The sequence below is a fragment of the Pimephales promelas genome, chromosome 12 (assembly GCF_988280905.1).
Source record: "Pimephales promelas chromosome 12, fPimPro1.hap1.1, whole genome shotgun sequence".
In the NCBI taxonomy this organism is placed as follows: Eukaryota; Metazoa; Chordata; class Actinopteri; order Cypriniformes; family Leuciscidae; genus Pimephales; species Pimephales promelas.
This window is the reverse complement of record NC_142780.1, coordinates 29,575,712-29,591,227: the sequence shown is the minus strand read 5'-3', so window position 1 is coordinate 29,591,227 and position 15,516 is coordinate 29,575,712. Positions and strand designations below refer to the sequence as shown.

At 36.4% G+C, this 15,516-nt stretch overlaps 1 protein-coding gene across 1 annotated transcript; it reads left to right on the top strand.

Annotated features, from left to right (window-relative positions):
• The first annotated feature begins 6,251 nt into the window (after positions 1 to 6,251).
• LOC148977041 (uncharacterized protein F54H12.2-like) lies at positions 6,252 to 7,559 on the top strand. The gene has a single exon (XM_089118203.1). It carries the CDS (start codon positions 6,252 to 6,254, stop codon positions 7,557 to 7,559), a length of 1,308 nt encoding a protein of 435 aa, XP_088974329.1.
• Positions 7,560 to 15,516: the final 7,957 nt, after the last annotated feature.

Genomic DNA, 15,516 nt, shown 5'->3' with positions numbered 1-15,516 from the left:
AATTTTGTTTCAGTTTTAGATATTTTAGTTCATCAGGTTAAACTAAATAAAGTTGAAATAAATAGCCGAAAAAAATACGTTTAAGGTTTTATTTCAGCAACAATTTATTTATTTTATGGTTTTAGTTTTAGTTTGGGTTAACTGTAATAGCCCTTATATGAACGTATAACACCTGATGTTTCTAAGAAATAACCTTGTCCTGAGATTGCAAGTAAACCTCAATTTTAAACCAAACCTCTTCCTTATTTTGAATCGCAAGGATTGCATTACTGTCTTTCACCACAAGATGGAGTTTGGTAATAAATAAAATGTGCACTAACCCTCTCAATATTATGAAAAAAAAAGAAAAGAAAAAAAAAAACTTTTTTGCTTTGCCATTCTCTTATCATTGTGTATAGCTACCACTAGACTAATCCAGTGTTTCCCAGCCCTGCTCCTGGATGTACACCAACAGTGCATATTTTGGATGTCTCTCTTATCTGACCCATTTATTTCTGACCTTAGAGTCTCTGCTAACAAGCTGATTCAGTTGTGATTGATTAGGAAGAGTTGGAAAATGTGTACTATTGGTGTCTCCAGGAACAGACTGGACTAATCAACAATGCATTGTTTTCAGGCACATAGCTATCAGGGGCCTGTACCATGATGGTAGTTTAACAAACTCAGGGTTGCAGGATTAGTTTCGATTTGATAAAACCAAACCAATACAACCAGGCTTTGTTGGTACCATAACGCCAACCAGTCCACATTTTTCCACAGTTTTTATCTTTATAAATTCGAACATATTTATCTCGAACTTACCTGGTAGCAAATGAAACCAGCTTTGTAAAACAGACGGCAGGTTCAACAGGCCTGAGCAATTTTGGAACAAAGATTCAAAAGGATATCTCTTGAGTCACCACCTATTAAGTCATCTAAAAAACATCTTAAATTGGTACTAAAATGTATTTCATTGAGCCTTATGGAATTTATTTGTAGTGACTAAGGCTCAGTGCTGTCGATAGTTCAGTGGTAGTTCATTTATAACTTTGTTTGCGACTGTTTTATCAGTTCATCAGCTGGCTAAAGAACTTTATTATATATAACTGATTGTAGACATATTGGATTATGTTCTTATCTGCACTTTATGTCCAACCAATATGTATGCGTTATGGCCTTTGACTGTAACCTGCACCTTAATTTTATGGAATGGAAATTTTAATTTTACAATAATTTTAAGGAATGATCAAATTACCCATGAATTATTACCTATAGACCATTTCACAAGATGTAAACAACACTGGTCCAGAAGCACTTCCCGTTTCAGTTTTTTAACACTACATAAAAGCTGGGATAAAATACAACCAACAGAACATTTAAAACTGAATCAAAAAGTTAAACAAACATCTTAGAGAGAGAGAGTACAGGGCACTTTATGCCACTTTGAGTGATTTATTGCCCTCATAAAAATAAGCCCCGCCCCTTTTTTACCCCTCCCGCTCACTTCCGGTCTGACCGTGGGAAATTCCCACGGTCTCCCCTCCTCTTTCCACCCCTCACCACCACCTCCACTTCTGGACTGGTCACGTGATCGTGGGAAAATTTTCCCACGATACGGAACCCCATCCGACCCAGTACCGAACTGGACACCTGTTGTACACCTGTTACACCTGTCTTGTTCAATGTAAAAATGTTCAAAATGATGGAAAAACAATACATTTTCAAAATTTTAATGATGACAGAAAACAGATATAGGTTATGTTTTTTTATTATTTATTAAACAATGGTCCTTTTACACACATTGTTTAAAACCATTTAGTCAATTTATATCATTAAAACGCAGTACAGGTCTTTCCCTTTACACGTTATTTAGTAAATTACTCCATTTTTAAATAAAACATCTGTTTTAAAAAGTTTTCATTCACAAAAATAACATTTTGGAGCAAAAGTTGTACTTTTACACAATTACACACCGTTTAAAAGTATTAAATAATATTGATTATAACAATAATTATCGATGTTCAAACACTAAAATGTTAAATTGTTTAGACGTAAAAATAAATAATTAATAAATGTTATCAAAATGTGTATTAAAACAGCGTGTATTTACATTACATCAAACAATTATTAAAGGATATCAAAACTTAATAACATAAAAACTGACTTACGTTCTGTTTTGTTGGTGAAAGAAGAACAAAATTATCCCGTTTAAAGATTAATCACCTCCAAAGATTTATCCGACAGCAGCGGTTATCCAAAAGGTATATCCAACAGCAACGCTTTATCCAAAAGGTATATATCCAAAACTTTAGAGATATTCCAAAAGTTATCCGGTTCAAAGTTGTGTAAATGTAATCCCGGGAGCCCAGCGAAACACATCCGTACTCTTACAATCCCAAAGTTAGAATGAAGCTTCTGGCAGTCACACACTGACCAGACGTAAGCTCCACCCCTAGAACCCGCCCACAACACGTGATGAAGAGGGGCGTGAAAATAGAAAGTTCCCACGCCTCTTCATACAGGACAGAAGGAGGAGCATCCTTGTAGCTCCTCCCAATTCTACAACCATTAATACCATCCCACGCAGTCATTCTATCTCAAAACACTCAACATGTCTCAAGAGGATATCACCTCACCAACCCCCCCTTCCGGATCTGCTGGTGGATATGCTACAAACGGATACCCCCACCAAAGCATCGACTGGCTAAATAAATTTTGTACGGAACTTGGATTTCACAATCTCGCATTCCTCACGAGCTACGGGACTGGCGTTTGTGCTGCCGCTGCTGCTGCAGCTACTGTTGCAGCCGAGACTCCAGGCACCACATCTAGTGACGAGTTGGACGGTTGCCTTGGTGATACTGGGCACCGGATTATAAAAGCAGTTGTTACCATCATACTGGAATATCTGATTGATAAGCAAATGAAGAAGGATTGCGTTGGATGTACCGTAGACCATCCGTCCCAAACAAGACATTCGTGCCTGTTTGAGCCTACACCGTATTATTTTTACAATTGTTTTGACGAAATCCGTCTGAAACTCCTCAAACCTGAGCTGAAAACTATCTTAGCTCAGGCTTTGAATCTGTACGGGGCTACCCCACACCTGCAAAGAATTCAGGGAGCTGTGGAGACCATTTTGTTTGAGCTCAAAGATGAGATGTACATTGTGGAGCATCTGGCATCTATCAGGCAGAAGCTAGTCGACGAAAGCTGTGAACAGATCGTATACAACGCTGTTGACAACTGGAAACATGTTGATGCTGAAAACCTCGATTCTACCTCAGTTTGAAGATGGGAAACTGCTGCACCTCCTGGATAGCCAAACATTTCTTTAAATCATATGTAAAACGTGTGATATCAAACTTGCTGTACAAGATTATCGATGATAATCATGCAACAGGTGATAACGTTACTATGGTTGATAAACGTCTGACAAATTTATCGAATCAGATGAACGCTGTAAGAGGGATATCAAATCAATGGAATAATATGATAAACATGTCCGTCAAGCACATACCTTGCACGACTATCAACAACATTCTTGAACTGATGCCTGAATGCAAGGAATCTCTTAGAATAGGAAATATATTATGTCTTTGTACGTATGTGACTGATGTTTGTAAATTGTCAAGGAATGAATACCCCGATGTTTGTAAAATGATTGATATTTTAGTTGAATACATGTTGGAGAAAAATTTTGAAATGTGTGTAAATTTTATTTTGATGTTCGGATGATCCGTGTAGATATCTGAAATAAAAATCTGTGTGACATCAAGACAACGGGTCATTATTTTATGAAGAGTGACAGAGATAGTAACATGTCAGAGCTAATGAAAAAAGTTTACTATAACCCCTCAAGCCCCGGAGCTTTTGGCGGTAAGGACAGATTAAAACAGGCTGTGTTACAGGAATACGGCGTAAAATTAAATGATAAGGATATTAACGAATGGTTGTCCAAACAGGACGTATATACGTTACACAAGACTGCACCAATAAATTATAAACGGAACCGTGTAGTCGTATACGGTAAGGATCATCAATTCCAGGCTGACTTGGTCGATATGACCGCATACTCAAAAGAGAACGATAATATTAAATTTATTCTTACAGTTATCGATGTGTTCAGCAAGTACTCATGGACACGCGCATTGAAAAATAAGACGGGTCCGGAGGTGACTAAAGCTTTCGAATCTATCTTGAAAGAAGGACGCGTACCGATAAAGTTGCAAACAGATAAGGGGACAGAGTTTTTCAATAAACATTTTCAACTACTGATGAAAAAATATGGCATACATCATTTTGCCACAGCAACCGATTTAAAAGCGTGTGTAGTCGAGAGGTTTAATAGAACTCTAAAAGGACGGATGTGGAAGTTTTTAACGGCTGTAAACTCCAAACGTTACTGCGATATACTGCAAGACCTGACAGAGGGTTATAATTGTAGTTATCACAAATCCATCAAAATGCGCCCCCTGGACGTTCATAAAGAAAATGAGACGGTAGTGTTTAATAATTTATACGGTAAAATACGTAAAGAGACACCCGTCTTTAAATACTCTGTAGGGGACGTTGTTAGAGTCTCTAAAGTCCGAGGCATATTTACTAAGGGGTATGAGCAGAATTATACGGAGGAATACTTCACCATAACCGCATGCATTCCTCGTGTCCCTCCCGTATACCGGTTACAAGACTTAGATGGTGAAATCATCGATGGATGTTTTTATGAGGAAGAACTACAGAAAATTATTGTTAGTGATGATAAAACATTTAAGATTGAGAAGATTTTGCATAAACAAAAACGTGGAAAAGTCACGTACGTCCTAGTCAAATGGTGGGGTTGGCCCTCCAAATTTAACAGTTGGATAGCTGAAAAAGAGGTGATGGATCTACAGGGTCCGTTAAAGCCTTAGTGAATTCATGACAGACGTCATTAAATAATTACCATGGCCGAGGAAGGATTCTACGTCACGCTTCCGTGCAACGCTTCGATGAACATCTACCCTGATAACAAAATATCTAATTACAGAACTAGATTGGCTAGAAGTATAAATTTAAAAGGTCTGTGGGAGGTGGCATTGGTTGAATTTGAATATCCATTGACGTGGTATACATTTAATGAGGATGACTCTGTTTTTATTATTGTCTGTGATCAACGTCTACTACAGAATAACCACGAACTGAGCGATGTAAGAGGCGATGCGTTTCAGATTGCTCTAAAATTATCAACGAGCCGGAATACGTTAAAATGTGGGTATTTTGAGGATGTACCCATTTTGCTCAGGGATATAAATGTCACTCTCCCCCAGAGGGTACGTCTCGCCTACGACCGTATAAAGAATAAGGTATTTCTCAAAGCGCCCCCAGGGACTTCGTTGACATTTTATGGCAAACTAGCGATCATCCTAGGTTTAAAACCAGGGGTTTCTATAGAAACTGTAAACAGTTCGGGTGAACATCAAGACACGTACATCACATATGCGCCATTCCAGGCTGATATAAATGCCGGATTCTACACGCTATATGTATACACGGACATAATCGACTATCAAGCGGTTGGGGATGCCTATGTACCTTTATTAGCAACTGTATATATAGATGGTGAGACTAACAAAACAGTCAGTGTCAGATACGACAAAGCTCATTACGTACGTGTTAATAAGAGCTGCATCTCAGAGATCTCTGTTGATGTAAAAGACGATTTAAACCAGGACGTACGTTTCACCTACGGAAAGGTTGTTACCAAACTACATTTTAGACCTGTGAAACACCAACCGTTTTAAAATGGCTCATCACGCACCGTACAAAGTGGATCCCGAACGCTACATATCATACTACAGGGCTCAGGCAGGTAACGGCCTTCCGGGTTACGCAGGGGGCGGGGTTATGTACGGGTCCGGTTTTGCTTCAGGAATCGGTGGTCTTTTTAAAGGCCTTTTTCGAATGGCAATGCCTTTTTTTAGAAGGGGGATCAGTATAGCAAAACCACATCTAAAGTCAGCCGCTAAAAACATAATGAGTGATGTTGTCACCAGTGCTCTAACAAAGTCTTATAATAATAATGATGAAAATGGACAGGAAGGCCATGGTCTGATGGTGATGTCACGTAAACCACCGGGTACCCGTATGAGAAGAGGGCGTGTCCTTGCTGTAAAGAAGACCAGGCGTTCTAGCAAAACACGCTCAGTTACAAAAAGCAAGCGAAGAACTAGCACGAAACGGGTGAAAAGATCTGCAGATTTAAAAAGACGGGGTATCACTATTTTCTAAAAATGTCTCTGCTACACTGTATGTCTGATGAGTGCATTAAATCAGAGCTGGATCTGTTTACGGTCCCTTTGACACAAACAGCTATTGAAAAAAATATGTATGTGGAGATAAGCCCCGTGTCAGCTTTAACAGACGCATCACCCATCGAATTCTTTATAGCGGGGGCCGGTGAAGATTACACAGATCTGAATAACACGCTCCTATATACGCGCGTCAAAATAACCCTACCGAACGGAAATGACATTCCTGACGGAGCGCCTGTGGCTTTAATTAATTACCCTGGATCGACGATTTTCTCACAGGTTGACGTCTCTTTAGCTGACCGGCTCGTCAGTAACAGTAGTAATACGCATCCCTACAGGTGTCTCTTTGAGGCCCTCGTTAATTATGGAAAAGACACTCTCGAGAGTAACTTTTCAGCGGGTTTATTCTACAAAGATTCTTCGGCTCACATAGATGCTACGGATCCTGGAGGGGCGAACGCGGGATTAACAAAGAGAGCAGCGTTCACAAATGCCAGTAGTGTTGTAGAACTACTAGCTCCAATTCACAGCGACATCTTCTTTCAGTCTAAATTATTATTGAACGGAGTGGATATACGGATTCGGTTAACTCGTGCGAAAGACGAGTTCTGTCTGATACGTAGTGACGCCATCAATTATAAGCTTAATATACTGTCGGCTTCACTTTTTGTGAAAAGAGTCACCGTATCCCCTGCAGTGCGTTTGGGACATGCGCAAGCTCTTCTCTCGACCACAGCTAAATATCCCATAGATAGAGTCTGTGTGAAAAATTTCTCCGTACCGGCAGGAGCACGTGTATCTAACCATGAAAATCTCTTCCTCGGGCCGCTACCGAAATCCATCATTTTGGCCATGACGGAAAACACCGCCTTTTCTGGTGCTTATGACAGGAATCCTTTTGCCTTTAAACACTTTGACCTTGAATATTTGAGTCTGACCTGTGACGGGACCCAGGTCCCTTCGCGTCCCTTTCAACCAGAATATAATAACGGGTCTGCCGTGAGAGAGTTTTATCAACTAGTGACAGCCACGGGTCGGCATCTAAAGAATCAGTCTATGATCATAGATCGTGAAGATTTCCTACACGGATACACTCTCTATGCCTTTAATCTGACACCCGACGAGGAATGTGGTCAACACGTTTCATTGATTAGATCAGGAAATATTAGATTAGAAGCACGCTTCAGAGTACCCCTCGCACAACCAATTAACATTTTAATATATTCAGTCTTTGACTCTATTATAGAGATATCAAATCGGAGACAGGTGTTCGCAGAGCACTACTGAATACAGCTGTAATGAATACCGTGCAACTGACGGGACTGATGGATAAAATTTCCTGTAACACAAATTTTTTAGGTGTACTACCGTGCGATTACCTACCCGAAGACCCTTTAAAGGATACCCCTTGCATGCTAATTTCGAATACACAATCTTCAGACGAACCGGGGGAACACTGGATTGCCATATACATACGTCGAGATGGCGTCGCCTGTTTTTTTGACAGCTTTGGTAACGCACCGGATGCAGATTGCTTTCCTGCATCTTTTCATAACTTTCTAAAAAACAATTCTACGGTCGTTCAGTACTCGGGCAAACAAGTTCAAGATTATACTTCTGATACCTGCGGACAACATTGTGTGTTTTTTCTGTATTATATATCAAGAGGTTATGAATATGAGAATATTATAAAAATTTACCATAATGATTTGTTAAAAAATGATGTCATGGTCTCTCTCTTTGTGAAAAAATTGAAACCTAGTCTCTGTAATGGTAAAACATTTAAATGCATTCAGTGTGTACAGTCCGGTAAAACATTTCAGACGTATTAATGTGATGTATTGTTTATGTGTGTGATGAATAAATAAAATTGTAAAACAGATTAAACATTTTCTTTTTCTTTATTGGTATCAGACATTAGTATACAACTTAAAAATACACTTACATAATTATGATATACACAAATTTACATTCAATAATATTTGTAAAACAGATAAACATCTCCAATTATATCGATGCAAATAATTCTTAAAAATCTAGCCATTGTTTTGCATCTAATTTAGGTGACTTATCAGATGTGTCTGAAGAGGGACGTGGTGGTGTGTTACGATGTCTTCGTTTTTTCAAAGACCTTCTCGGTACATCTTCAAAACTATTCCCTGTTGTTTTTCTTTTAAGTGAATCAATCAAGCATTTAACATGATGGTTACTTATAGTTGAGTGAGGTATGTTTAAAGAGGAAAACGCTTCGAGAAATTCATTCCATCCTGTCGGTCTACGTTTGTCATGTATCGTTTGAGGCATTGTTACGCTTTTCAACAGATCAAGCATATGAGATCCTGCAATGATTTTCCCTTTATAAACAAATTCACCGGCGTCTGTCCATGAAGACAACTGTTTGGCCTTAGACATTTTATCCAAAATGTATTTTACATTTTTCAAGCTTCTCTGAGGGACGTTGTTTAGCACCTCTGATACGATTACGTCTTCAGTGACGGGTGCTTCTTCATTTTCGCCATCCTGACTCGGCACTGTTAACGTTAAAGCGTTGCTCTCCACATCGTTGTGCTTTGACACAGACAGAAATCTCTGTAACATTTGTGTGTATAGTTTTACTTTTTCATGCGGACCCAGGTCATGTCTCTGTAATATCTCCCTTATAGATGAATCCAGGTTTTCCTCCACGGACGTATTGATATTTTCACGTGGCGGCGCATTCCTTAGTCTATCCAATTGATGCTTTGGTACAAGATACAATTTTTCAGTATGCTGCATTTTTTCTCTTCAGATTCAGTTTCTAGTTATCAGGCTAGTTATGAAAGGTAAGGCTATGCTTAGGAGAGGTAGTAAAAAGCCACCTTTTTGGTTAATCATACGTCTTTTTCTTGCAATATTGATCTTTTTATTAGCAACGTATTTTATTTCGGTCTTTCTCCTTTTTAAAGATCCGAGCTGTTTTGCAGTTAGAGGGATCTTGCCGTGAAGAATATTGAGGGCCACTTCACACAGAGCCAGTATGAGTTCGTCAGGGGCTGAATGCAAAATAACCCCCCGTTGTTTGGGCGAGCTCTTGTATAATAACTTTAAAAGGTAAAGATTTCTGGAAAGTCTCGAACTCATTTTAAACTCCCTTCTGGACGTAGACCACAGGGTAGTCAGACAGTAAATCTGTTCTGAGTCGAAATCTTTCAGGAGTCTGTGTTTTATAATCTATTAGTAGGTAGCTGAAAGGAAGACTAGTTGCATCCTGGTAAGCTTCAATAAAAAACTTTGTATTACCGGGAAACATCTGACGACCCAAAACACCTATCTGTTGCTTATCTCGGGGGTTTTTAAATATTATTAAATAATTTGTATTAAGTCCTATTGTTCTGGTAGATTTACCCTGGAAAAATAGATTCTGTATCAGTAGCAAACAACTCATATTTTTATGATGGATGTATTGCGTAAAAATTTTCTCGACTTCAGAATTGGACGCTGCTTGGCCCATAACGTCGTCCAAAATTAATAGGGATCTTTTACCAGGTGGGAATAATGAATCATCATCCAATTTCTTTGGGATGTTTTCAATGAATTTAATATCAAAAGCATGTAACAGCTCATCATATAAAGGCTGCCAGCATGTATAAATGTACACATAATTATCAAACTTCACAGAACACATTTTGTCCGAATTATACATTAGAGTCTTTACAAAAAAAGTCTTCCCGCTATTGCTTGGACCACTAATAACAGCCGAAAATGGGTGTTGCAGTCTGCAGTCAAAAACACCTGTTTCACACATTTTCAAACTATTGTTAAAACCCGTAAGGCAAGGTCGTATAATCTGGTTGGAGTACTCGCTTATTGTACACAAGTCTGAAACTTTTCACGATTGATCTGTTGTGCAATGTGAAGGTCCTCTTATTACGTGTAATGGTCTCTGATAATAGTAATAGCTGATGGGTAATGTTTAACAACAAACCATGCCGGTAATACAAATCAGTCAAATTAATAAAAACAATCAGTCAAATATGAAAAACTAGAGATTGTAAGATTTCAAATGATATGTGGTTTGTTTAAGATTAGTCTAGCTTTAGTATAGGATATTACTGAATTTAAATAGGTAATGGTTTTGGGTATGGATCCCATCGATGGGAGTGATGCCGTTGAAGAGGTTTTAATAACAACAACCCATACTATTAATACAAATAACATCTGTAAAATAACAGTCAAATGAATAAAAATAATAACATTCAAATTAATATAAAAGAAATCAGTGATTATGATATATCGCATACCTTGCGTTGTGTCTTTTCCATTGATAATCTGGATAACATTCATTTAAAAGGTGCTTTGTTACCAATATTAGCTGCTGTCAGGGGTTTCTCGATTGTCCTTCAGCGCGGTTAACAACATCCTGTTATAGAAATAACGGTCAAATTAATAAAAACAATCAAACTAATAAAAGTAATCATCAAATATTAAAACTAGAGATAGCGACTTAGCGAGATTTCAGATGATATGTAGTTTGGAGTTAGAATACATTATTATTGAATATAAAGATGATCTACAGTTCACACCAATAATATAGCAGTCAGGTGAATAAAGTCAAATCAATTGCTAATTGCTACCTTTATCAGCTGTTGTTCATGTTGTATTTCACAATTCTCCTCCGGTGTTAAGGATAGCAAGCACCAGTTCATGTTGTAATAGAAATAATAAATAAAAAACAATAACAATGAAACAAATATGAAAAACTAGAGATAGTCAGACTTCAAATGATATGTAGTTTAGATTTAGTATAGGATATTACTGAATTTAAAGGTAATGACTACAGCCCCATAGCATTAATATATATATATATAACAATCAAATGAATAAAAATAATAATAACGTCAAAATAATATTTGTATAATATTTGTTACCTTATCAGATGTTGTTCAGAATGCTTTCACGATTCTCCTCCTGTGTTTAAAAGACGTTACAAGTTCTCTGTTTACATCCAGTTAACGTTGCGCCCTCCTCAGATCAGTTGAAATTATAAAACTTCATGTCTCGGATTTCCTTGTGATGAATGCATGATATTCCACAAGAAACGGCATAATCCTCAAAATCAATTAACTGTTTTCGTGATTCAGAATGAACAAACCTGATGATAAATCCACATATTTCCACACGCTGAACAATGTTGATAATCCAATGAACTGTTTTCGTGATTCAGAATGAACAAACCTGATGATAAATCCACATATTTTCTCGCGCCGAAGAGGACGCTGATAAAACATTCCATGACGTGTTTTGTCGGTCAGACGTAATATTGAGGAGGCCGTTAATAAAATATTTCCTTGCGCTGCATGGGGAGGACGCTGATAAAACACCAAATGACACGTTTTGTGGATCAGACGCTATGAATGAACAGATCGGTGATAAAACACATAATCCAATGAACAGTGTGCTGAGGAGGTCATTGATACATTCTCATATTTCCACAGGTGTACACAGCGTTGATAAAGCACATAATCCTCACTGCTGAAATTATAAAACTTCATGTCTCGGATTTCCTTGTGATGAATGCATGATATTCCACAAGAAATACGGCATAATCCTCAAAACCCAATGAACTGTTTTCGTGATTCAGAATGAACAAACATGATGATAAATCCACATATTTCCACACGCTGAACAATGTCGATAATCCGATGAACTCGACTTTGATTTACCCAAATTAACACAATAATAAATCCGTATAGATCCAGCGATGTGCTTTGGCGGCCCTGAACACCTGTGTGAATCCGAAATAATCCATCCAAAATTCAATCCGTGGAGCTGATCCTTAAAATACACACTGTCTGCAGTCTGTGAGGTTTTGGCTTTTTGAAACAGCCGCTGTCGGAATATGGGAGGTGTTTACGTGTGTCCCTATGAAGCGAGGTCCAATCTGTCGAACGCTCAGGGGCGTGAATAGAGCGTGGACCAATCCGCCGCACGTGCGTCTTCTACGGGGCGTGTGAGGAGGCGTGGTTAGCGCGCCTCATTGCAAGGCGTTAATTCTCTCATTTAAGTTTCATGCTCCGTCCTGAACGGACGTTTTTTAAAACAGTCCGCCGTATGACGTTGGGGGTGGACGTGTTGTACGTATGGATACCGCGTGCACAGAGGGTCATGTGATGTGGGAGTGTCGTGGGAGGAGTCTGCGTGTGGCTCCGCTCACACATTGAAAACAACCATTATCGTTTTCTCCCGCTGACCCGAACGGAGGTGTTTCGTTGGGGCTCCTCATGAGGTCTTTTGGAATATCTCTAAAGTTTTCTTTAATGAAAAACCCATTTGTTTGACTTTTTTTTCTGTAAAATGTCCGATCTTTTAACTGTTTTAAAGGTTTTTAACATAAAATATATATGAAGCCGTGTATTTTTAATGAAACAGTAAAAGATATTATAACAAATGTATTTTAGAAAACTTTTTTAATAGAACACTAAAAGATATTACAACGTTATTGTATTTGAAACTTGTAATATTTGTTATAGTTTTAAACACTGTTTTGTAAAACGTAAGTCTTTTAAAAAATAATGGTTTAGGAAAACAGTTTTCTTTAATGAAAAAAACCCACTTGTTTGACTTTTTTTCGGTAAAATGGCCGATCTTTAAACTGTTTTAAAGGTTTTTAACATAAAATATATATGAAGCCGTGTATTTTTAATGAAACAGTAAAAGATATTATAACAAATGTATTTTAGAAAACTTTTTTTAATAGAACACTAAAATATATTACAACGTTATTGTATTTGAAACTTGTAATATTTGTTATAGTTTTAAACACTGTTTTGTAAAACGTAAGTCTTTTAAAAAATAATGGTTTAGGAAAACAGTTTTCTTTAATGAAAAAACCCACTTGTTTGACTTTTTTCTGTAAAATGGCCGATCTTTGACTTTTTAATGCATTTTTAAACTGTTTTAAAGGTTTTTAACATAAAATATATATGAAGCCGTGTATTTTTAATGAAACACTAAAAGATATTACTAATATAACAAATGTATTTTAGAAAACTTTTTTAATAGAACACTAAAAGATATTACAACGTTATTGTATTTGAAACTTGTAATATTTGTTATAGTTTTAAACACTGTATTGTAAAACATAAGTCTTTTAAAAAATAATGGTTTAGGAAAACAGTTTTCTTTAATGAAAAACCCACTTGTTTGACTTTTTCTGTAAAATGGCCGATCTTTGACTTTTTAATGCATTTTTAAACTGTTTTAAAGGTTTTTAACATAACATATATACGAAGCAGTGTATTTTAATGAAACACTAAAAGATATTACTAATATAACAAATGTATTTTAGAAAACTTTTTTAATAGAACACTAAAAGATATTACAACGTTATTGTATTTGAAACTTGTAATATTTGTTATAGTTTTAAATATTGTTTTGTAAAACGTAAGTCTTTTTAAAAAATGGTTTAGAAAAACAGTTTTCTTTAATGAAAAACCCACTTGTTTGACTTTTTTCTGTAAAATGGCCGATCTTTGACTTTTTAATATATTTTTAAACTGTTTTAAAGGTTTTTAACATAAAATATATATGAAGCCGTGTATTTTTAATGAAACACTAAAAGATTTTACTAATATAACAAATGTATTTTAGAAAACTTTTTTAATAGAACACTAAAAGATATTACAACGTTATTGTATTTGAAACTTGTAATATTTGTTATAGTTTTAAATATTGTTTTGTAAAACGTAAGTCTTTTAAAAAATAATGGTTTAGGAAAACAGTTTTCTTTAATGAAAAACCCACTTGTTTGACTTTTTTTCTGTAAAATGTCCGATCTTTGACTTTTTAATGCATTTTTAAACTGTTTTAAAGGTTTTTAACATAAAATATATATGAAGCCGTGTATTTTTAATGAAACACTTAAAGATATTACTAATATAACAAATGTATTTTAGAAAACTTTTTTAATAGAACACTAAAAGATACAACGTTATTGTATTTGAAACTTGTAATATTTGTTATAGTTTTAAATATTGTTTGTACAACTTCAAGTCTGTGTAAAAGATTTTTCTTTTAATAAAAATCACTAAACCTATTTGTTTTATGTCGTCCTTAAAGATTGAAAATGTATTGTTTTTCCACCATTTTGTACATTTTTTGGTATTAATGGTTGTAGAATTGGGAGGAGCTACAAGGACGCTCCTCCTCTAATCCTGCGTGAAGAGGCGTGGGAACTTTCTATTTCCACGCCCATCTTCATCACGTGTTGTGGGAGGGATCTAGGGGTGGAGCTTACGTCTGGTCAGACTACAGAGGATGGATATGTCATTCTTGGGTTGTTTCAGGTGTGTTCGGACGTGCTTTCTTGGGCTCCCGGAATTACATTTACACAACTTTGAACCGGATAACTTTTGGAATATCTCTAAAGTTTTGGATATATACCTTTGGGATAATCCTTGCTGTTGGATATACCTTTTGGATAACCGCTGCTGTCGGATAAATCTTTGGAGGTGATTAATCTTTAAACGGGATAATTTTGTTCTTCTTTCACCAACAAAACAGAACGTAAGTCAGTTTTTATGTTTTTAAGTTTTGATATCCTTTAATAATTGTTTGATGTAATGTAAATACACGCTGTTTTAATACACATTTTGATAACATTTATTAATTATTTATTTTTACGTCTAAACAATTTAACATTTTAGTGTTTGAACATCGATAATTATTGTTATAATCAATATTATTTAATACTTTTAAACGGTGTGTAATTGTGTAAAAGTACAACTTTTGCTCCAAAATGTTATTTTTGTGAATGAAAACTTTTTAAAACAGATGTTTTATTTAAAAATGGAGTAATTTACTAAATAACGTGTAAAGGGAAAGACCTGTACTGTGTTTTAATGATATAAATTGACTAAATGGTTTTAAACAATGTGTGTAAAAGGACCATTGTTTAATAAATAATAAAAAAACATAACCTATATCTGTTTTCTGTCATCATTAAAGTTTGAAAATGTATTGTTTTTCCATCATTTTGAACATTTTTACATTGAACAAGACAGGTGTAACAGGTGTACAACAGGTGTCCAGTTCGGTACTGGGTCGGATGGGGTTCCGTATCGTGGGAAAATTTTCCCACGATCACGTGACCAGTCCAGAAGTGGTGGTGGTGGTGAGGGGTGTTGGTGGGTGGTAAGAGGAGGGGAGACCGTGGGAATTTCCCACGGTCACGCGGTCAGACCGGAAGTGAGCGGGAGGGGTAAAA